General features: G+C 33.6%; 1 protein-coding gene across 1 annotated transcript in view; it reads right to left on the minus strand.

Annotated features, from left to right (window-relative positions):
- CEP128 (centrosomal protein 128) overlaps nucleotides 1-23,084 on the minus strand; it is a 111,707-nt gene that overhangs the window by 35,363 nt on the left and 53,260 nt on the right. Inside the window, exon 18 of the mRNA XM_032189461.1 lies at nucleotides 19,358-19,550. Within this exon, the coding sequence (XP_032045352.1) occupies nucleotides 19,358-19,550 (193 nt within the window). The remainder of the gene's footprint in view (nucleotides 1-19,357; nucleotides 19,551-23,084) is intronic.

Below are 23,084 nucleotides of genomic sequence, written 5' to 3' on the forward strand. Positions count from 1 at the left end.
AATTAAAAGAGGACACAATATACACTGTTGCCAAAATTAACTTTGTATCAAAGCTGTTTAACTAGTATCTTGGTTGGCTGTTTTGAGAACAGTTTAGAGTTCCAGGATGTCGTTTCCCAATTACAAATTAAAATCTACTTATGAAAAATACATCCATAAATCTGCAGTAAACAGGTTACTGAAGATTAAAACACAAGTCATACAATCATTGGTTGAACCTATCTTCAAATCAATGATATAAAACATATAAAACATGCAGTAATAATTGTGAACTACTCCCATCACGGGACATTCTTCATGGCTTGTACAAATTTAGATCCAAATTTAGATCCATCAACAATTGTTGTAGTAACCTAATAAGGATGCCAGTGAATAAAGTAATCAGAAATCTACAGTGTCAGTGTCACGTTATTTTCCATTTAACACACTCAAGGTGGTAGAATTGAACATAGCAGGGAAAATCAATACTGCTAGTGCTTGTGCCCTTCTCTAATGTGAGCATTACCTTAGAGCATTGTCCTGTAACCTCACTTCAACACTTTTTATCAACAAAAAATCCAAATCTGAAACATTATGGTAAAATTCTGGACTATGTTTTTTACTCACAAGTAAAAAGGCAGGTTTGTTTGTTTGTTTTAAGTGTAAGATGAACTTTCTTCATGGGAAACAAAATTCTTAGCACCATTAACTGCAGTAATTAACATACTATTTAAATTTCAGTACCAGGGAATACAGGTGGTACTTCATCTTGCTTATTGTCAAAGATACATAATCCATAAGAGAACACACATTAACACACATACATACATACATTTGAAAAGAAACATGATTTGGAATAAGCTGCAATGCTTTTCTTCTCACTATCTACTGAAAAACATCAAAATATAAAAGTAGAGACTACAACTCTTCCTTTTATTATCCTTAGGGTGACATGTATTGATCACAGTCACAGAAGTTCCTTTTCACTTAAAACTATGCAGATCTTCTCATGAAGAAAAAGCAAGATTAAGAACACTAAAAAGAAAGATAATTGAGGGAGACAAAGAAGGTCATTGAAGTCAACTGAATTTAGACTTATTTTGACATTCGAGAAACTTAAAGACAACATAAGTCACCTTGAAAATGTCAAAGTGGGGAAAAATCTGCTTCATTTACTTTTTGCAACCATCTACCAGAAGATTGTGAAGGTTAGGTGAAGATGCTGTAAATCAAGTTAGTAAATAGTTGTTAGAGACCATACTGATATTATCAACTCTACAAAAGGCTAATAAATAGCTGTTTTTTCCTCTACAGCTTTACAGAATCTGACAGTATGTGAGAAGTAGAATTTCCACTAAACGATGAAATGAAAAAGATCAGTCAAGATAACCACCAGAACTTCAAGAAAACTCCCTATCTTTATATTTCATTTTGGTATCTTGAACAGCATCAACCAAAATGATTTCAAGCTTCTTCTTGAGCAGGTATAGATGCTCACTTTAAAACAGATTTTATCAAAAGTTGTATACAATTCTATCATCTGTCCTGGGGTAAATATGATCTTCCATATACCACAGACGGTTCCAGTGCAAGGGATGTAAATAAACATATGTCAGCCTTTCCATACTGCATACTCTTGTTGATTTGTGAGTAATTCAATTTTAAGTAGATGCAGATACCACTTCCTTGCTGAATTACTGCCATTATTTTGTGAATTTTATTTTGTGAATATTATCAGTGCTTCTAAAGCCTCAATGCCAGTGTTTCATTGATGACTTGACTTGATTCTACCATTTAGAACAGAAGCTAGTGAAATCCCAGCTGACGTGCTGATACTTAATGCACCAGTTCCAGAAGATGTGGTCAGGTCACATCATACACTGCATTTGCATGTATGCAGGTATGGAGGTCTTCTTGCTCCCTGCTTCTGCACATGTACTGCTCTGGCTTGCTTTGTCCTGGCTCTAATGGTCACTGAACCTTCAACAGGGACAACTGAGTTTATTACAATGGGAATAGTCTGTAATGGCAAAAAACACAAATAGCCCTACGTGGTTAAGGATAAGGAAAAAAAATGGTTACAGAGGGGTCCAATGATGAGAAGACAAAAAAAAAAAAAAAAAAAAAAAAAAAAAAAAGGAAGGAGTAAATACCACCAATGGGAGTGATAAGGAAGCAAGAATTTAGCCTTTTGTCTGCAATAAGAAATTAAATAACTCAGCTAAATGTGAAACTATAGTCTGACCCACTAACTCCTGATCTAGTGGAGGGTATCTCTGCCCATGGCAGTGGGGTTAGAACTACATTAGAACTACACAACCTTTAAGGTCCCTTCCAAGCCAAACCATTCTATGATTCTAACTCATCATTATTTTGGATTTGAGTATGTGAGCTGTAATCAAACTTCTGGATACAGTGCAGAGCTATCCAGGCTAACTGATCAAGGGCTTCCCTATTCCCCCCACTCCCTTCCCATCCCCCACTTTTGATTAGAAAACATTGAATATACTGGGGGGCGGGGGAGGGGAATCATTACATAAAACAAAATACAATAACAAATGTTCTCAAATTCAGGTCTCCAGAACAGTTGATATTTTAAACAGAAAATATAGATGAACATCCTGTTTTGTTATTGCATACAATATAGAATTGAATTTTTACAATTCTCTCGTAAATGGAGAAACATTTCCTTTCTGCTGATGAACAAAACCTCCCAGAAGTGCAGAGAAAGAAATTGAAACTTAATTTGTTTTCATTCACCAAGTGCAAGTGTGAAAAGATAATTTGTCATTTCTTGTTTTAGAAAATTATGTTGATATGTTTATGGGCATAGCAGCTACATAAAAATTATGGTATGGCATATATAAATGACAAAACAGGAAATTGAATGCCACTTTCTTGACAGAGATCTCTGACTTAATATCCTATGTTTTTCTTTTTCTCATGTTTATTATCCCAAACATATTTATGCATATCAGCAAATTTCCTTTTGGCTACATCTGAAAGACAGCTGTGTATCTTAATACCCAAAAGTACAGAGAACTGATCTTGGACCTAACAACTAAGGACAAGCCAAAGATTAAGGATAACAAATTTTCTGAAGCAGCTTGTACAACTCATTCAAACTGTAGTAACTGGGAAAACTGAGGAAGGCTATCAGCTGCAACATGGAAAGCTTTTCTAGCAAAGGACATTTGTTACCTGAGCTGAACAATTGTTTGGAGCTTAGAAGTGTATTTTTAAGTAGTCCATTTCAAGATCAGAGCAAAACAAGCCCTGCAACATTTTCAGCAAAGAACAGCAGGAAAGATAGGAGGCTGAAAGGTGCTAGTCTTAACTTTGTTTCCCTACCTGTCTCAGGAAAAAAAAAGTATCTTTCAGCTGCTTGGGCATGTTAATAAATAGTCAAAAGTAAAGCATGCAAAAACAGCTTTGTGGGATTCAGTCCTTGATAAATACTAAAAGAAAGCTTTTAATTCTACCTGGTTGCCCTATGCATCACTAAGACCCAAAGATCTTCTAAGAAAACACTTCAAACAAACATATGCACACAGAGGCCACTGTCTCTCATCACAATACAGACAACTTCCAAAAATTCACATTAGTTCCTACTAATTAGATAGCTATTAGCAACCACAGTTAATACAACAAGCAGTTATGTCAACTATCTGTCAACTTGTGCTTTAGAGAAAGAAACTGTAATTGTTTATCCCATTCTCCCACCACTGCATAATTTCTACAGGTAGACAGATATTCAATTAACATTTAGCAAAGAAGTGGTAAACAGTTCATCGCAATCCCACAAAAAAAAAAAAAAAAAAGCCAATATAAATGGGAGAACGCACTGTATAACCCACACACCTAATTCCTGTACCTATTTACAACATAGTTACATTATGTCTGTTAAATCCCACCAAAATGCTGGAATTAACTAAATTTTGCAAAGCTGATAAAACGTTTGATATTCATTTATGACAAAGGCCTCTTAAAACACACTTCATAAAGTATATTGACAAACATAAACCTAGAAAGTGACTTTAATAGCAGGGGCATCATCCCCTAGATTAGGAATGAATTCTCAACAGTATCAGGAAAGGAGGGAAACAGAGAGAGACACCAAGCAAATATCAAGTGTTCTCCACTGGGTATCTCCTTAAAGTGTGAAACTTACTACACATACATTAAAATATGCATTTACCTGCTCTTGCCAACTGAGAACCATCTATAGGAAGGTAGTCTCTGAAAATGTGTACTCAGTATTGAAAAGTCATACTATTTTCATACCCCTTAGCAATCTTAATAAACTGCTAAATTTGTCTTTCCTCATGTTTTTTATGTTGTATAAGATAAAATACAGTAACAAAACATTAAAGATCCTGAACCTAAAAGTAAAGGTTTACAATAATGTTTTACACTGTAATTCTATTATTTCAACAACTCGACAATATACATAAGTTAAAATGATATGCTTACTACCAGAACTTGAGTGAATATCAAAGTTTTACTGGGTAGTTTATAAAGTGAGCAATGAAGGTCACTTCATTAGTGTACACTTTTCAGAAAACTAGTAAAATTTTCATTAGCTAGAACAGATTAGCTAACTCCAAATCAAAAGGATCCGAACACACAGGGTAAGAAGCATGCATATAAAGGGCAAAGCTAATGACAGTTCAGTAAGCTGTTATACGTCCATAGCTTTTACAGAAATATTTACTTGTCTCCAATACCTTTTGTATTTATTTGTGAAGTCTTTAGTAATGCATTAAGAAATGATCCAGCTCTCAAAAAAAGAGCATTTAAAAATCACATTGCTGTGGGTATTGAACACCATATAGAATTCTGCTAATAGCTGCCCAAAGGGTATCTGTAATTTTGACATCCTCATTTAAAAGGGAGAGCACATTGCAGTCAATAGCTGTGTGATCCAACTGCAGATCAACATTCTCTTCCCAGAACAGCTCTACCAGGGAGTTTATTTCAGACTTGTAATTCAAACTTCTATGAGTTATGAAACTTGAGAAAAAATATGGTTCTAAACTTTTTCAGAAAACAAGAAAACAAACAAAACAAAGTTGGCTTTGCTTTTCAAAAACTGTATTGTGCCTCTTACCCAAGAGACTGTATCCTTTTCTGTGGATTCCTAGCATAATTTCATGTTGATGTGACATTACATTTTTGCTGCCAGCATACTTATTTCAAAATCTCTTTCATGCAACATAAGAAACAGTTATTTTTTTCTGTATGACACAACAAACAATGAAAATAAGATACAAATCATCATAGACAACGTTTAGTTTCAAAATAATCTTGAAATTTAATCATGCTATATTTATCTGACTATATGAAGTTTTCTGACAGCCTCTTTTCCAGCCCTATCCTTTACTCACAGCATAATTTCACAGTGCAGCACATAACTGGGCTTCTCCTAAACACATTTGACCCTCAAAGTTCATTTCTCCTCATTTCTTCCAAAGAACTAACTTTATCAATTACTGAGATTTTTTCCCACTGAATAATGACTGTTTTTTATTAATGTCTGTCTTATAGCTGCCTTTACATGTATTTTAGCAAACTTAGGCTGAAGGACAACGGCATCAGAACTTTTTCTGGAACAAAATCAGCTTCTGTCAGGTCTTCTTTGCTATGCTGAGAAAGTGCAAAGATGATTTTAAAGCCATTTACTTAACTGAAGAAAACAAACATTTTCTTTTACAGGCCTCAGATCAAGAGCAAGGCTCATGAGAAAGAATAATGTGAGATATGCAACTTGAAGCCCATCCACACACGCAGTACATCACAAGAGTACAGAACATATGCAACCAAGTTTAATGTATGAAAAACCTGATACAGCTTTGTCCCGACTCAGCGACTTAGAATTGCACATTGTCATATCAGTGATTCAGATGAAGTAAGAAGCTACACAACTTTTGATGACCACACATTTCTTATGCAGCTCAGTAAATGTGCCCCAGTTACAGCTAGTAACAGTGTCTGTAAACTGACTATAATTGGTGGCCTTTCTTCTAAACCCAGGTGCAACAAGAGTGGTTCCTGGATCTGTCCAGTACCATAATGGTACAACTCATGTAAATTACATTAATAGAAGCCAGCAAATCAAAGTGCACTATTTGATTCATAAATTAATCAATAAAAAGAAACCAAAAGGAGTAAGTTTCAAAAACTAGACAAGTAGCAGAAAATAAAATGTGCATCAAATTATACCTTACTTCCACAGAGTACATTTTGAAGAAATATGAAGCTACAAATTTGTGAAGTAAAAATATTTGTGAAGTAAATTTGTGAAGTAAAAAAATATGTCAGGTCAGCATACGAAAAATTCATAAGCATATTACTGAATGACCTGTACAGACATGCTAATGATTCTCAAACACAGTGAGGATGAAAAACTTTCATCATTATACAATAATAATAGTGGTTTTATTGTAAATGATTCTATAGAAATCATAATTTCCTTCCATACAACAAGCATAATATGTTGATTACAGCAAGACTACATATGAATTATTTTTATTTAATCAAGATATTTTAGAAAGTAGAATCCAAAATGTTTTAAGATCGCATCAGAATAAGCATTCATGTTGCACTGTAAACATACTAAATTAAAAAACATGGTCATTCTTCTCACAATGAAAACATCTATTATGTCAGAAGTCAGTCTGAAGATGTTATGCTATACACACACTAGAGGATAGAAAGGATAGAAAAATTTGGAATTTCTAGAAGGATAGCAAAATTTGGTATCTACAAAACTATTTCAAATTTGAAAGTTAGAAATAGTCCAAGCTTAAAGGTCAGATCTTAATTCTATGCTGTTGTTTATTTTCTAGCAGCACATTTCACTGTAATACATACAACATCCACAGTACCTCATTAAACCAGTTCTGTGTGCATAAATCTCATTGTGCAACAATGAAGAATTGAAAAATACAGTATCTCCACCTTTTAAGTAGAGAAACACACAGAATATTTATATTCCACTCCTACTTAAGAATCTGCTTTAATAATAAAACATAACCCAGCATAATCTCTTTAGTGTTCTTGAAACGCATCAGCTCAACAGCCTTGGAAAAGGAAGTCCCTTCTTTGTCCAAAACAAAGACGATGTGAAGCTATGCAATGCAAACTTCCTCCAAGTTCCATCTCACATCTCATGCCTTGACAGAAGAAAAATAAGTTCACAATCTAAAGAATCTAAGTCCTTTGTCAATTTAAACAGGCTCCTTGTAAAAGTAGCAATTAGTAATATTCCTTTAGAACTGAGTAGGGAAACCATGGATCACCAAACATCTAAGATCACGACAGAACCCACTTCCTTCCTTAGCCTGATTTGGACAAGAATTAAATGACTGGAAAGACAATAAGACTTTGGTCAAAGACTACCCTCTGACAGCTGGAATTGCTAATCCCACTACATTTCTCCTAGATATGCATTTGCTAATGTATCCTTAGATGTGTTCAAGGAAACATTGAAAGACAGACCTACATGAAGCTACTCAGTTTCACAGTTCTTCATGCAATTAAATGCTTGTGTTGACTGACAGAATCAGACTGATACAGCAATTCAGTAATGGAGTACACTTTTTCTGAAATAAATTACCTACTTTATTTTTTCTCATGTAAACTAAGCATTAAATTTACTTTATTGCTTTAAAAGCAAAAAAAAAAAAAAGTACAGTTAGAATTTTTCCTTCAAAATTCTTTGAACCTTGGAATTAGTCTTTCAGACTATTTTCAATTCTAAACAATCTCAGAACAGAAGAAATTTATAAGGAATGAGATTCTAAAGGGGGCAAAAATCCAGACACAAGAAAACTAATTAAACTGATGTCACTTTTCAGCATGAATTAAATCCTTATGAATGCTTCAAAAGATAAGGAAAGTCAATCTAAGAAAACAAGACAGACATGAAAGAAATATATAAATGTATTACGTATGATATATTTATTTAAAACTATACTTTTCAATTGAATTTTATTCAAAATAAGCAGCATGATCTTTGGATCTTAGGTTTTCACCTTTATTTGATACTACTTCAGACATCCAACATAAAAAGGACGTGTACCTGTCGGAGCAAGTCCATAGGAGGGCCATGAAGATGATCCAAGGGCTGGAGCACCTCTCCTTTGAAGAGAGGCTAAGAGAGTTTGAGTTACCTTATAGTAGCTTTCCAATACCTAATGGGGCCTACAGGAAAGCTGGGGAAAGACAGTTTCAGGGAGCTCCAGCTATCAAGGAGTGTAGTGACAGGACAAGGGTTAACAGTTCTAAACTAAAAGAGTTTAGATTAGATACTAGGAAGAAATTCTTCCTGGAACAGGTTTCCCAGAGAAGTTGTGGATGCCCCATTCCTGGATGTGTTCAAGGACAGTTTTGATGGGGCTTTGAGCAACCTGGTCTAGTGGAAGTTTATTGGAGAGGTGTATAATCTCCATGGCAGAGGAATTGGAACTAAGTGTTCTTTAATGTCACCCAAGCCATTCTACAATTCCCTGATCTCACCACTAGGCCTTTGTTAAAAACTGTAAAGCATACTTTTATTGACAGCATCTTTAGAGTGCAGTATTTTGAGGGAGAGTGCTTCCACTCAAGGCCTCTGGAAAACACTGCTGCTTGAGCCAAAAGCCACCATAGTGCCTTCTTAAGAAGTGAACCACAATTCAGCTGGTTTTTTTGTTTGTTTGTTTTTTCAAACTAGACAGTCGATTGTGCATGATACTGCCTCCTTGACATTGTCCTATGTCAAAATGGAGATAAAAGAAACATTCTGAACTCAACTTCCTTGAAAGTCACAGCATTTTTTAACCAGAAAGCCAAATGGGAGCCAAAATACGACGAAGAAAGTGTTTGAAGGGCATAATAATAATAACTGAACAGCAAGTGCTACTGCTCTTGATAGCATACATTACTACTGAGGGACAAAAGGTTGTGAAGAAGATAAAGTTTCTATTACACATTTTAAAACAGTTACATCTTCAGTTTCTGATTCTGAAATTATTATTTTTTTTAATGGTCATTTTATAATCTTTGCATTCTACACAAGATTGTGTTAATTTTCCTTTTAGCTCTTCTCTAATTAAAAATATGCTCCACGAATTCTAATTGCATTACAGTAAAATAAAAGGCTTTCATTAGGGTCTTTTGTTTGATATAGATTCTTGCAAGATGGCATACTCTCTGGTCATTTTACTTTGTAAATGCAGGCATTTCTCCTAATGTACACCATTTAACCATTCTTTTCAGAAAATGCTATTCTTAGAGCTTCAGAACAATCAGCAAAGTAGCATTTTATGGACAAAAAGTTTGATTAACATCAGAGAAGCATTATATTTAGGCTGCTGAATTATGTGCAACATATGTTGATGAAGTATGTATGTATGAATGAAGTGCATACATCTTTCAAAGAGTGCATTTTCTTGGGTTTATACTTCATTTATCTTTCTGTATCTGAATTTACTAGCCATACTTAAAACAAACAACACAATCAATAATTTTGAAATAATGATTAACATAATTTTTCATTTTAAATGTTTTCTGTTGAACGGAGATTAAGATACTGGTAGTATATAACATTGCCCAAAGCTGCTGGTGAAATATTGGAAAATGAGGACTGTAATATAAAAATTTTTATTTAAATAAAATTCTCTTAAGTAGAAAGATGGTCTAGAATTAAGAAATTAGACTGAGAAATAGGATACACAGCTTTATCCTCAGTTCTCCTTTCCTTTTCTTATATAACCAGGAGCAAGCACATTATCTTTATGACTGAGATGTTGTGCCAATCCAGCAAGAAAACAGTATCTTACAGCAACAATGTGTTAAATAACAGCGTTTAATAATCAGAATCACAGAATCACAGAATTTCTAAGTTGGAAGAGACTTCAAGATCATCGAGTCCAACCTCTGACCCACAAGTCCTCCACTAAACCATATCAATTATCTAAACCATATCATTAAGCTAAATCAGTAAACAGACTCTGTTATAATATAGGCAAAAGTATGCAAACCATGTACAAGACTAGGTTATCACCTAATATTAATGCTGATAACACACACAGACAAGAAAAATACTGTGACTCTTTGTCCCCCAGTGAAAAACAGTTTAAATATAAGTGCCCATTACTACAAGTGGAGTTTAAATGAATAATTGAGACACACTATTTCAAAATAAACACTTTATAGATTTTTGTTCAAATCATTGATAGTATATGAACTATACAGTTCATTTGGTTCCCTTACTTGGCTCAAAAACCAAAATCCTTAAAATTGCTTTTAATTCAAGTTGTAAATGCTTTACAGATTTTGTAAAGTACAGTTCCCACTTTGTAAAAACTAAAACCAAGGAGACTTAGTCAAAACAGTAAAGGAAAAAAAGCTGAATTTCAGATACAGCTCACTGTTACCTTGAAGTTACTAATCAGAGTTCATTAAATTGATTAGAATACAGCACTTTATCATATTTAAACCATTAGATGGAAAACAGTGCAAACCACTTAATTAAACACTTAGTTGTATTATATTAAAAAGAAAAAAACACAGCAGCTTGTTTTCCCTTTTACAAGGATTCACTTTTAATGTCTATTCTGTAATCAAAACTATTTTGTTGTTTACAGTCAACATTAAGAGAAGGCTTTACTGGTGACTAAAGCTCTTCTCAAAGAAATTTCTTAATACTGAAATAGAACTGAAACTTCAGTTCTCTGAACACAATGTCATTAATACTAACTTTATTTCCTAAAGAGTTTTAAATAGCATGTCATCTGAAAACAAAAGCTGTTGAACATATCAATGAACTACACTGAACTACAGGAGTTTTCTTACATTAAAAATCTTAGATGCTCAGCAAGTTTCTTTTCATTTCTGCTCAAATCTGCAACATGATTCACCTGTCTTTTAGATGAAAATGACATGACTATGGCAATAGGTGGGAGGACCACAGAACCCTTGGTTCAGATTCATTTCCTGTAATACAGTGTATTATTTAATTAAAACAAGCATCTTATCATATATCAGTTTTCTGGGAATGTTATTTCTACCTAATGAAGACTGAGTGACATATAGCATATTTCAATTATGTAACTTTCAGGAAATTATTCAAGCAAGTTTGAAAGCACCTGTATTTCTTTTTCAATAGTTACTTGTAAATCAGTGATACTTGTTATATTATTTCTTCAGTACTGAAAAGTATGACCTGAAAACCTGATAAAGCCTTCCAGAATAACACAATTTCGAATCAAGCTGTACAGCTGCTTACAAGATTCTCTTTTTCATGTAATGTTAAAGCAGCATTACTGTATCCCTGTGATGATACACACTCTTATGCCATCAATTCAACAGCTGGAGGGGTAAAAAACAATATAAAAAACAATATAGTAGTTCTTAGAACACCAACTCTTTAGCCTAGCTTAAAGAAAGAATAATTCACAACAGGAAAAAGAGAAGATTAAATAATATATTCTACCTATTTAATATGCATTAAATCCACATTCCAGGTTACTTTTGTTAATTTTGATTTAGGTTCCAATATGTATAAGTAAAATTAAGAGGTAAAACTAATGATTTTAGCATCTTTATGTCCATTACAAACTCAGCAATTTAATATTTAAAGGACACATCATGCTTCTTAAACTATAAATCTGTACATGAGTTTCAAACAAGCATTTAAAGTATGTGATTGAGAAATAAAAAAATCAAAAGAAGTCTTAAAACATCTCAGTTACAGTTTGATCCCATGTCTTACCTTCACTTTTTCACAATGGCAGCCATATTTTTATGATTGCATAAAAACATAATGGCAAATAAAAACAGTTGCATAAAATATTAAATTGTTACAGCAGTGGATATCCAGACAGTTATTTGCAGATTTTCAATATAAAGAAACACAGAATAAGATTTCCAAATGATTTAGGTTTACTTCTATTCCTCTAAGACTCTGAATGCAGGTTCATTTTGGCAAAGTTTAAAATAACTTAGAAGTCCTCCCTCCTCCTTCCCCCATCACATTAAAAAAACCAAACATTATTTAAAGGGCAAGAACACTATTAAGAAAAAATTAATTATTTGAATAGCAATTATATTTCAAGTTAATGCATTTTCAAGCTCACCATAAAAAATATGGAGAGTTTCTCTGGAATCCTTCTGATTCTTTCCTTTATGAATGCTTAAAAAGACTTTTCTTTACTTGATGGTACCATTCACTAGTCAATAAGGAATGACATTAAAACACTGTGATGTTTCTTGTTGCCACAGAAAAAAATGTGTAGTCATACAAGGACAATATGAGATAACAAGGAAAAAAATAAAACAAATGGGAAAGAAACAAGATTGAAAACAAGGTTAAAAAGGTAAATAAACAGTATATGCACTTCACTATTAAAAAATAATAGTTCATAAGAAGTATTTTGCAGTATTTCTATTTTCACTGATACTCTACTATTTTCTACTTTTATTTTTCTCATCTGAAGCAACAGAGATTGCTCATTGTCAATGTATTTGCACTGAACTGACTGCATGCATACGGTCTCTATTTTGAACTGCTTATACTTTCTGCTTTAGTGTTCCTGGTTTAAACAAAAATTGGACTTACTGGCTTCTAAAAGGCAATAATAATAATTTGTAGGACAAAATTTCATCCGAGCAAAGTTTTATCTAAATTTGGAATCTGCTTTAAGATAACAGCATCTATGAATCTCCATCTTCCACAGCGGTTAAATCAGAAATCATCCTGACTGGACATAAATAAATAAATAAATAAATGCAATCCCAAAACATTAAAATGGATGCTTTGCTTCAAAGACCATTTAAATTATTCAAAGTCTCTGTAAATATACCTGATCTTCACAGTTGATGAAACTATAGGGTAACTGTATGATTAACACAGGTGACAGTGCCACTTACAAGCAGCCAAAAATGTAAGAGTCTCTTCTGAAATTCTATTTTCTATGCTCCAATTTAAGACAATGCATAGAAAAAAATAATAATTCTGATTCTGGAGTATAGTGAATGTAATTAGAATGAAAACAGAATGAATGATAAACATAATGCATAAAGCATAACACCTGAATTGCCTGGTATAGTTTTATGCATGTGACAAAACCATGCAACATAAATCTATCCAAATTCAGGACTATAATCATTATACTTCTAAGGCCTAACTTAATAAGCATAATTTGGATCAGAGCAATTCTAAAAATTCAGTAATTTGGATGTGAATATAGATTGTACATGCTAAAAAGTCATACAGAATACGCCTGACATCACCTGGGACATTACATAGAAGAGTGTTTGCAGAATATTTATACTACATCTTTGTGATAAATTGCATCAGTATAAAGTCTGCGCATTAGAGCAATTCACCAGCTCTACTTACATCACTGTTGCTTCACTAACTTTATAAAAAAATAGACAGAGCCTTGCCAACCACATCAGGCCTCATTTTGCCAAACAATGTCTCTTTGTTGACCATACATGTCTTTATTGAGTAACAGCGTATTATCCTGAAACAAAAGAATTATGCAAACAGAATAACAATTTTCTTTTTCCTATGCTATACCTAAATTCTATATATTTCAATACATTCCAAGATAGATTTTCTTGGAAGGATTGTGTTCCACAATTTCTTTATATCATTTATACCTATTTATATCTTTCCTCTCTGTACTCATTCCCATAGTATACATGAGCCCTAATGTAACACGAAAATAGTACTGCTGTATGGAAGAAGTTATATATTTAAGTGTGTTATACCTGTTGCCTAAAATCACATACTCTTAACACCTTTAAATAAACAGTTATGCCAACATTACGTTACCCATAACATTTTAAAGGGAATTAGGCAATAACAGAAAAGGATCGCTGCAGCTTAGCGTTGCTTTTTCTTTTAATCGGCAATTTAAACACTATGCATACAGGATTAGCTGTTATCAGATTAAATTTGAGATTATATATAAATACTCCAGCACACTGACAAATATGGATAAAGTTAGTGAAATCTCACAAAGCAAAGATAGCAAGATCACAAAAGAACATAGAGAAAGCTATTCATCTGAGCTAAGGCTAGCAAAATACATTGCTAAAAACATTCATAATCAGAAATTAAGAATTTCAGACAAACAAAATGAGAATAAATTACAATTGTGTATACAGAAATAACAGTTGAGAAGGAATGAATGAACATGGTGAAAGACTTAAGGGGTTTGGGTATGTTTTCCAAGAATGCTGATGTTCTGCTCTTGATGAACACACAGAACGAATACATTCTTTTGACTAAACCAACCAGTAACACCAACCAGTAACTGAAGCAGATCTAAGTCTGTAAAGCCAATGGATGCTTCAAGGTTCAAATATCAGCTCTAACCAGTTTGGTATGTTAAGCCTTTCACACTACCTAAGCTAGTTAGGTCACATAAATTTGGGTAAATAAAATAAATTTGGGTCAGGTTTTGGGTGTGATTCATGAAGACAGCATTTTTCCTACCTACAAACATTTCTCTGTGATAACAATAAGGCCCTTGTAGTTTGAACTAATTTTGAAACAGTTGTAAGAACACCTCCCCATACTCACTCATCCCACAAGTCAAATGAAAGTTAGATAGGAAAACAGAATTTATATATTGTCTTTCCTCAGACATTGTCAACTTTGTTAAAATACCTAATACCTAGTGCAATGCTCTTAAAAATGAATTTGAAGTGAGTTTGAACTCCTAATCAAGAAGAGTAAACTAAGAGAATTTAATTTTTATCCAATTACTCATTTAGTCATTGAAATCATGTTAGGTGGAATGCTCGATAAATAACTTTAGTGAACTGTATTCCAAGGGCAAACCCACTAACTTGAAAACAGTACCACATCACCTTCAGTTCTTAGGTATTCAGAAATATTGCTGGTCCTCTGAATTTCTCAGCTCTCCAAGACGGTATGATCATCAAGACAGGAGGACAACCAAAGCCAATCTCAATACGTCATCACAGAGCTATGGAACTTATGGTACCCAGCAAACACTCTTGAGTTTCTATACTACATTATTGTATTTTCCTTCATTTATTATTTTCCTTTTCAGGAATCTTGATTTTATTTGTCAGGATTATAATATTTAGACAGTCAGTTTAAATAATAGCGCTTCTATACAGAATCATTGAATGGTTTGGATTGGAAGGGACCTTAAAGATCATCAAGTTCCAATCCCCCCTGCCATGGGCAGGAGTACCTTCCACTAGACCAGGTTGCTCACCATGACCCAGCAATGTGCACTTGCAGCCCAGAAAGCCAACCATACCGTGGGCTGCATCAAAAGAAGTATGGCCAGCATGCCAAGGGAGGGATTCTCCCCTTCTCTTGTGAAACCCCACCTAGAATACTGTGTTCAGCTCTGGGGTCCCCAGCATAACAAGGACATAGAAGTATTAGAATTAGTCCGGAGGAGGGCCAAGAGAACGATCAAAGGGCCAGTGCACCTATCCTATGAGGACAGGCTGAGGGAGTTGGTGGTTCAGCTTGGAGAAGAGAAAGCTCCAGGCAGACTTCATTGCAGCCTTCCAGTACCTAAAGGGGGCCACCAAAAGCCTAAAATCAAGAAAGCTCCTAGGTATTTACATATGTTTCGGTGAAGAAAGGAAAAGGCAAAAGACTATGTATTTAAAATAGTTTTAACAGACTTATTATTTGTAAAACTTCCTGAAACATGTTTGTCAATAAAGCAGTTTAAATAATCATCCTACCTACTGTATGTCCACAATAAATCTCTTTTTATTTCCCATGAAATCAAACACAAACAAGCTGTAATACAAGATCCATAGAATGACAAATCAACAAATTATTTTTTCAAGTACACAATTTGTCTTGTTTTTATAATTTTTGATTTAAATTCATTAAGTATTTTTAGACTACACGAAGTACTCAGACAAGTGTTTTGTGTTACGCTGTTAGTAGAGGCATTCAACCACATCCACGAATATTCACAGAGTTGGTCTTATAAACTTTTCATCTAAAATTGAAATCATTCCAAATGCAGAAGAGAATAGTTTTACCCATTTGCACAAAATATGACTGAAAATCCATTTTATTAAGATGTACTGTCAACTATACTTTGGTATTCAAAATGAAAAGAGTGGGGTGCCTTCTTAACAATTAGAGAAAATCCATTCTGCCTTCATTTGCTTTATTCCTGCATCTGGGATTTACCCATAATATTACCACTGATTGTCTTTGTTCTGTAAGAATGATTTCATCCATTATTTTATAATAATAGTAAATTAAGTAAATTAAGTAAAAAAAGTCGAACAACATCCTGTCTCCTTCATTTGGATCCTCTATCACTGTTGCATTGTTTTCTCCTTTCAGCTTAACATCTTTCCTATGCTATTAGTCGTGTTGTCCTTTTCCTTTGGGAAAAATAGCTTTTCCAATTTTCTTTTCCAAGCCACTTATACATTTTACTATCAACAAGTTTACAGTTTATTTGTTGCATTACAGTTAAAACCTGGGCTTTTATGTAAGAGTATTTGCCATTTAAATAGCCATAATTTGTCTTGGAACATTATATAAAGGGAAAGAAAATTATAAACATTTAAATGCATCACTTTATGAATAAATTAAAAGTTGGTATAAATAACAGTACAAAGAAATTATAAATTTAAGTTCCTTCTTTGGCACCAGGTAAAAGCAATTAAACAATCCCAGGATACACTTTCTCTGTGTATCAACAAAGCCAACAAATCTTCTAAGGCTCCAAGTTTTATTATTATATTCCTTACTCTCTATACTAAGCTAACTGATGAAGAAAAGTGAGTACACAGAGATCTGTAAAACAGTACTAAATAACCCATTCACTAACTACCCATCTGACTCTCAGAGGTGTACATTCATTAATTTAATTTATAGTTCTTATATTTAATTATTTCCTACACAGTCCCACGTAACAAGGGAAGGCTATACAGGCTATGTACTATGACATGCTATGTCTTCCGCTACAATTGTCAACTAGTGGGTAACTACCAGCTGTCTTATCAAATGAAAGAAATACCAGGATGCTGGGCTTTGATTACCTGTAGTAAATCTCTGTTATTTTATTTCCATGTTTCTAATTATTCATTCTATAAAAGTTTGTTCTAAAGCCTTGAATACTATGAAGAGTGGAGGACCCACAACTGGAAGGTTTGTGACACCACAGCATCTAAAGCTAAATAAATTCATTACTACAAGGCAAAAAGTAAGAAATTTTTTAAAAATCATTTAGGAATACTTTTAAGTGAACAATGCAAGGGGTATGTTTTGGGAAAATCTATCAATAGTAGTCATAGCTAGTTAGTTCATCTGATCTCTCCTCAATTCAGACTTGATTAGCAGTTTCTGGGTCATCACACCCTTTCAGCTGGACCACAATATTGGTAATGCTTTGTAAGAGTAAAAGTTAACTATAGCAACATATGCGGCTACTTAAAACTAAAGCCTTTGATTGTTGCTCCAAGTATATCAGCTGGTATTCCTGGTTTCCAACACTTTTATCTTTGGTTGCTAACCTCATATTGGCTGTAAAGCTAATACTGGGCTGCAGGGTCTGCATCCTGTAACCTTTCAGAAGACTCCTATTTCTTATACTGTATTTGTTGGAATTTTAAAGCATATTTACTGTTTTGTGTTACATAGGAAACTAATGACTATGTAACCACATTTTAAAAAGCATTACTTCCTTTTTCTTAGATACTTATAACCAGCATCTGCCTACAGAAGTAAACTGAAAAGACTATCTTTTACTTAGAATTACAAAAATTGTCACATCAAGTAATGTGCAAATGTGCGTGTACTTGTGCATATTTGTAGGGAACAAATGAATGCTCTTTATAAATAGAAGGCATAAGATTATATACTATCTTTGGTGCTCATTGAATAGATTAATTTTCACCACTCTTCTCCATATAATATTTAGCCATAATTTTGCCTATAGCTTGAAATTAAAATGCAGGCTGAGAATTTTTGAGAAAGCCTGAACCAGATCAGATACAATTGAATTAAAAACTAAGTAAGTTTTGCTTTATTTTTCTATGGACTTAAAAATGGCGAATAAGGCCTCAGGGAGATCATCTTAGCAGATAATTACTCACTATTCATATATCAGGGTCTTGGTGCTATCATTTTAATAAAATGAAGGATAATAATAGAAATGTTCAAGCCTGAAAGATCAAAGTATGTTCTCTTTCAATGTTCTTTATAAGTGGAGGTAGAAAATCCTGACAGGATCTTGCTGTTCTTGTAAAACAAATAATCTGTATTGTTCTACGAAATATTTATGATAACACTTTGCTTTTATTTGTTATTGCTAATGTTGTTTTGTTACTGTTTTACTTTTGTTGAAATTTCACAAAACATTTTTAATAATAAAGTCAGCTACCAGAAGCTATAACTAAACTTAAAAGCTTTCTCTCATCTAATCGGAGTCTACATCAAATCTAAATACAAAATGACTAACCAAACAATTAAAATATAGTACTTATTATGTCTGACAATAATTGGCCCATAATTATCAGTACTGAGTCTTGAATGAAAGCCAGAACAAAGTTTTTAAAGAAAACATATGAAAAGAACACCTTATAGCTAATGTTTTCTGCTAAAACTGAGGGAATAGAATCGAATGAAAAATTTATTCAGGTATAGAATAGGTATAAATCTTGAGGTATTCAAATACTAGTCTAAAATATTGCACAAAGACGCAAAACAGATAAGTCAGTCCTATTTATAGACTATAGCAACTCATAAGGCATGTTAATAGTTCTCAAGGTTTATCTACATGATAACTTTCAGTAGAAGTACTTTATTCTCCTGAACAGGTCAGGTTAGCTCCAGCCATTTATAGATGTCAAAATACAGTCTTCTCACCATGTAGTGCTTTATTTGTCAGGCTTAGTTAGATCCTCTATCAAAAATTCGTATGAAAGAGGTGGAACCAAAGAATCTACTTCAATATGGAAATTATGACGACTACATCATTCATTTTAATTAGATCCAAAGCTTGTCTTACTCCATTTGACAACACAGAAGAAAGGATTAGAAAAAAATTCTTTGTACATACGATGTAGACAAAAAAGAGTAACTGCACAGGACTATGAAGTGCTTTGGGCTCTTTCGTTTTTGCATTGTGTTATTCAGCCTGTACTGGGTTGAAATGCAGTTGACCAAAAAATAAAAGGCAAATGTAACAAATAGAAAACAAACAAAAAGTAATTGTTATCTTGGTTATCACTAGCAAGTCACCAAATCAGAGTTTGTAATAGTTAGTTGATAAAATACATCTGAATGCACAGGAATTATAACTATTATTTTTTAAAATTTTGTTCTTTCATTAACAAAAGGGAAGCAGTAACATACCTCTCTTTTCTCTGTGAACTTCTTCCAAAAGTTGTTCTTGCTTTTTTATCTGTTTAAAGAGAGACTGATGTTCAGACTCCTTCATCTGTGTAAAGTGCTTAAGCTGTTCGCGGCTCTGCAATAAGTAGCATCGCAGCTTTTTTTCCTTACTTTCTCTCTCCTTCACCTCCTCACACAGCCACTGAAGTTTAGTCTACATTAAAAAATTAGGAAAATAAAAGAATTCTAATAAAAATATTAGGACATAAATGTTAATTGATCAAATTACCTTTGAAATTACAGCTTATTTATTTATAGGCATTACTGCATAATAATAATAAAAGTGAACATTAGGATATATTACAAGGATATATCTTGAGCCTTCAAGAATCTCTAAAGAGATATATTTTGGCTGATAACTATGTGAAGATGAAATACACAGATTTTATTTTTTTAATCAGGAGCAAGAATTTGCTGGTGTGGGTAAGGAAATTCAAATTTAATTAGGGTATGTATATAGACACAAAGAGGTACTCCCTCCTTTCCCATCCACATTAAAAATTAAGTGACATCAATCCTTTAAAGTCAGCAAAAGACAACATTTAAGGTTCATACAGAGGAAAAAGAAAAGAGAGCTTATAGATACTATAGATGATGGGTGGTCAGAGTGAATCTAAAAGCAATAGAAGAGAAGACCATGTATAGATACATAAATGACCCAACTGTTTGATCAGAAAAGAGCAAACTTAAATAATATATTGCTCTGGATGCAGAAGAATATAAAAGGTTATCCTTATCTTTTACCTGTAGGACTTAAGACACAAAAAAAATGAGATATATTCTTCTCTCTGGCAACCAGCAAATAGGACCCATGGGAATGGCATGAAACAGCAACTAAGGAGGTTCAGACCAAATATTGGGAAAAGGTTCTTCACTGAGAGGGTGGCTGGACACTGGAAAAGGCTTCCAAGGGAAGCGGCCACACCAGCAAGTCTGATGGAGCTCAAGAAGTGTTTGGACAACACTCTCAGACACATGGTTTGATTTTTGGGTGATTCTGGTTGGAGCCAGGAGCTGGACTTTATCCTTGTGAGTCCCTTCCAACACAGGATATTTTATTATTCTATTATATTCAAATTATTAACTACAGACCTACATTACTTTCTTTCCATACTAGGAAACAAATTTTCCCCCTAAATGTTTTCAAATTCATGCAACTTTAAAATATATATAACAGATCTAAACAGTACAAGACAGTAGGGGAGATTCAGCATACAGTCACATGGACTATGTACTCCAGAAAAGCATGGCAGTCAGCAGCATCATGAATAGTGATGCACATTTTCCCTTTAAAATGTTATGCCTAAAAGGACTTGCAAGATCTACACAATTTTTATGAACAGGGAGAGGGTATAAGGCAAAGAAGATGGAAATGGGCAGGATCATTAGCACTATCAACTGGATGAGATGCTAATTTATCATCAGAGGACTTGAGAGACCAAGTCACCACTGAAAGAACTCAAACATTTACTTCTTCATCTGTGAAACTGAATGCTTATTGTGTAACCTTTATTCAAAGTGTTCTCACTCTCTTTCTTGCTGACTAAATTTCTGTTACCATCAAAAAATCAATCAAATTAACCGAGACAGAAAAAAGGGTAATGATTGGAATTTCAAATCTCATACATAGAGTAGATGGGGTGTATCAGGATCCGTTCAAAAAAGTTAGCATCTCCTGTAGTTAATGACTGGCTCTGCTCTGGTACCTCCATTTCCATGTTGTATTTACATTCTAAATATTTCAAAAGTCCCAGAATGTACCATGTTATATTAACTCCTGCTGGAAAGATGTTTTGCTCTTTGTCAGATTCAGCCACTTAATAAAACAGTAGGGATAGTCAAACAAAACTCAGAATTTGAGGACAGAGAAGCAATGACTAGCTTGATATTGATGTATAAGTGCTGGTTATAAGCTACAACAATTGTTTGATTTGAAGTCAAACTGATTGACCTTTCTATTTCAGTAAAAGCCTATAGGTTTGAAAGTGCTCAGCAATGTAAATTTGTTAATTGGTTGGATGAAATGTTGATCAGTAGAAATCTTCCTTCTGTCTTAGATAAACATTATTTTTAGAAAATACAAAAATACAGTAATCATAATAAAATGTACTGTCATCTCTAATTTCTATCCTGATTTTAGCAGTGAAATATTTACACAATTTCTTTTTGATACAAAGAACTTTTTTCTTTATACCAAAAAGGGGGAGGGCACAGGGCAGGGGAACAGTTTAAGAAGAATGAGGAAAAAGACAAAACCTGCAAAAATTCTAAAGGCAACCCCAACCTGAGTAAGAGGAAATGTACAAGTAGTATGGTGAAAAGTAACACAGCAAACATTTTGAAAGTATGGGTATCCCATAAAGACAAAGTCATTTTTTTCACTTGTTCTGCCTGCAAATCTCATATTGAAACTTAGGAATCCTGCCAGGAACTGATATACTATATCTTAAATTCATCGCCAATTCATATGTCTTTAAAATACATGAAGAATCTTTCCAAAGAATGAGTTGCACCTACCTGATTTCAAATATTAGTTCTAAAAAAGGCACTGTAGAACATTAAATATCTCACAGCTCTAATCCCCTTTTTTTGTAATGTAACATACCACAAACAACAGAGCATCTTATAGCTGATGTTCCCATACCTGCTGTCACAATAAGTACAGAATCTGAAACACCTGTTGTCGAGAATAAGCCTTTACCACAAATTCTTAGTATAATCTCTGCAGATATACAGAATGAGATTCCTCCATGATGAATTGCAATTATCATGCTGGGATATTATAAAGATGGGATTTTCTTCTGTAATTTTTACAGTGTACTTATATATTTCAAAAAGCCAGAAATTCGTATCAAAATCATCCTCATGTTCACAAACGTGAAGAAATTAGTGAACTTTCTGAAGGGCTAAATAATCCTTTTTTTTTTTAGACCAAAACTTCATATTATTTCTCAAAACAGTAGTAAACCTAGAACTTTCAAAGATTCTTAATTTAGACTTGATTTCACTTAAAGAACATAACGGAGACAAAAGGCATCAGAAAAAAAAAAAAGGTTAACTTTGCCATGGATCAAGAGCTGTCATAACTGCAGAAGGGAGCATCTCTCCTCCCCAGCTAAACTATTTAAATTAATCTCTTTAAAGCTGCAGGTTTGGGTACTGCAAAAGTACAGCACTTTTCTAAAGTGGTAGTTGTTATAGCCTCAGTGCACAAGCAGTATTCCCTCACACAAACTGTGAAATTTCTACAGCACTATTAATATACCCTACAGTTCATAACTCTTCTTCAGTGGAAGCACGCAGTGCTAGAAACATTATGAAAAATGCAGGGACCAAACTGTATATTTAACACTAAAGTTCAGAAGTCACATCTCAAAAATATTTGTATGTGAAGCAAGTTTGTTCCTTCTACAGATTGTAGTAACTGAGAGAAAAATCAAAAGACAGAAGAAAACCAACTCTTGAAAAGGGACCATTTGTAAATACTTCTAACTACAGAAGTATTTGAAAAAGTGAGCACAACAATTATACTACAGAAAAAAAAAAATCAGTACCAAGGCCATTATTATTACATACAAATTTTGTCACTCCTTGGACATGATGTAAACAATTTCACTTTTAGAAATTTAAGAGAAAATCAGAAGACTTTAAGTTCTGAATACCTATCAGCAGTTGCAATAACCCAGAA

This window comes from Aythya fuligula, chromosome 5, assembly GCF_009819795.1.
Source record: "Aythya fuligula isolate bAytFul2 chromosome 5, bAytFul2.pri, whole genome shotgun sequence".
In the NCBI taxonomy this organism is placed as follows: Eukaryota; Metazoa; Chordata; class Aves; order Anseriformes; family Anatidae; genus Aythya; species Aythya fuligula.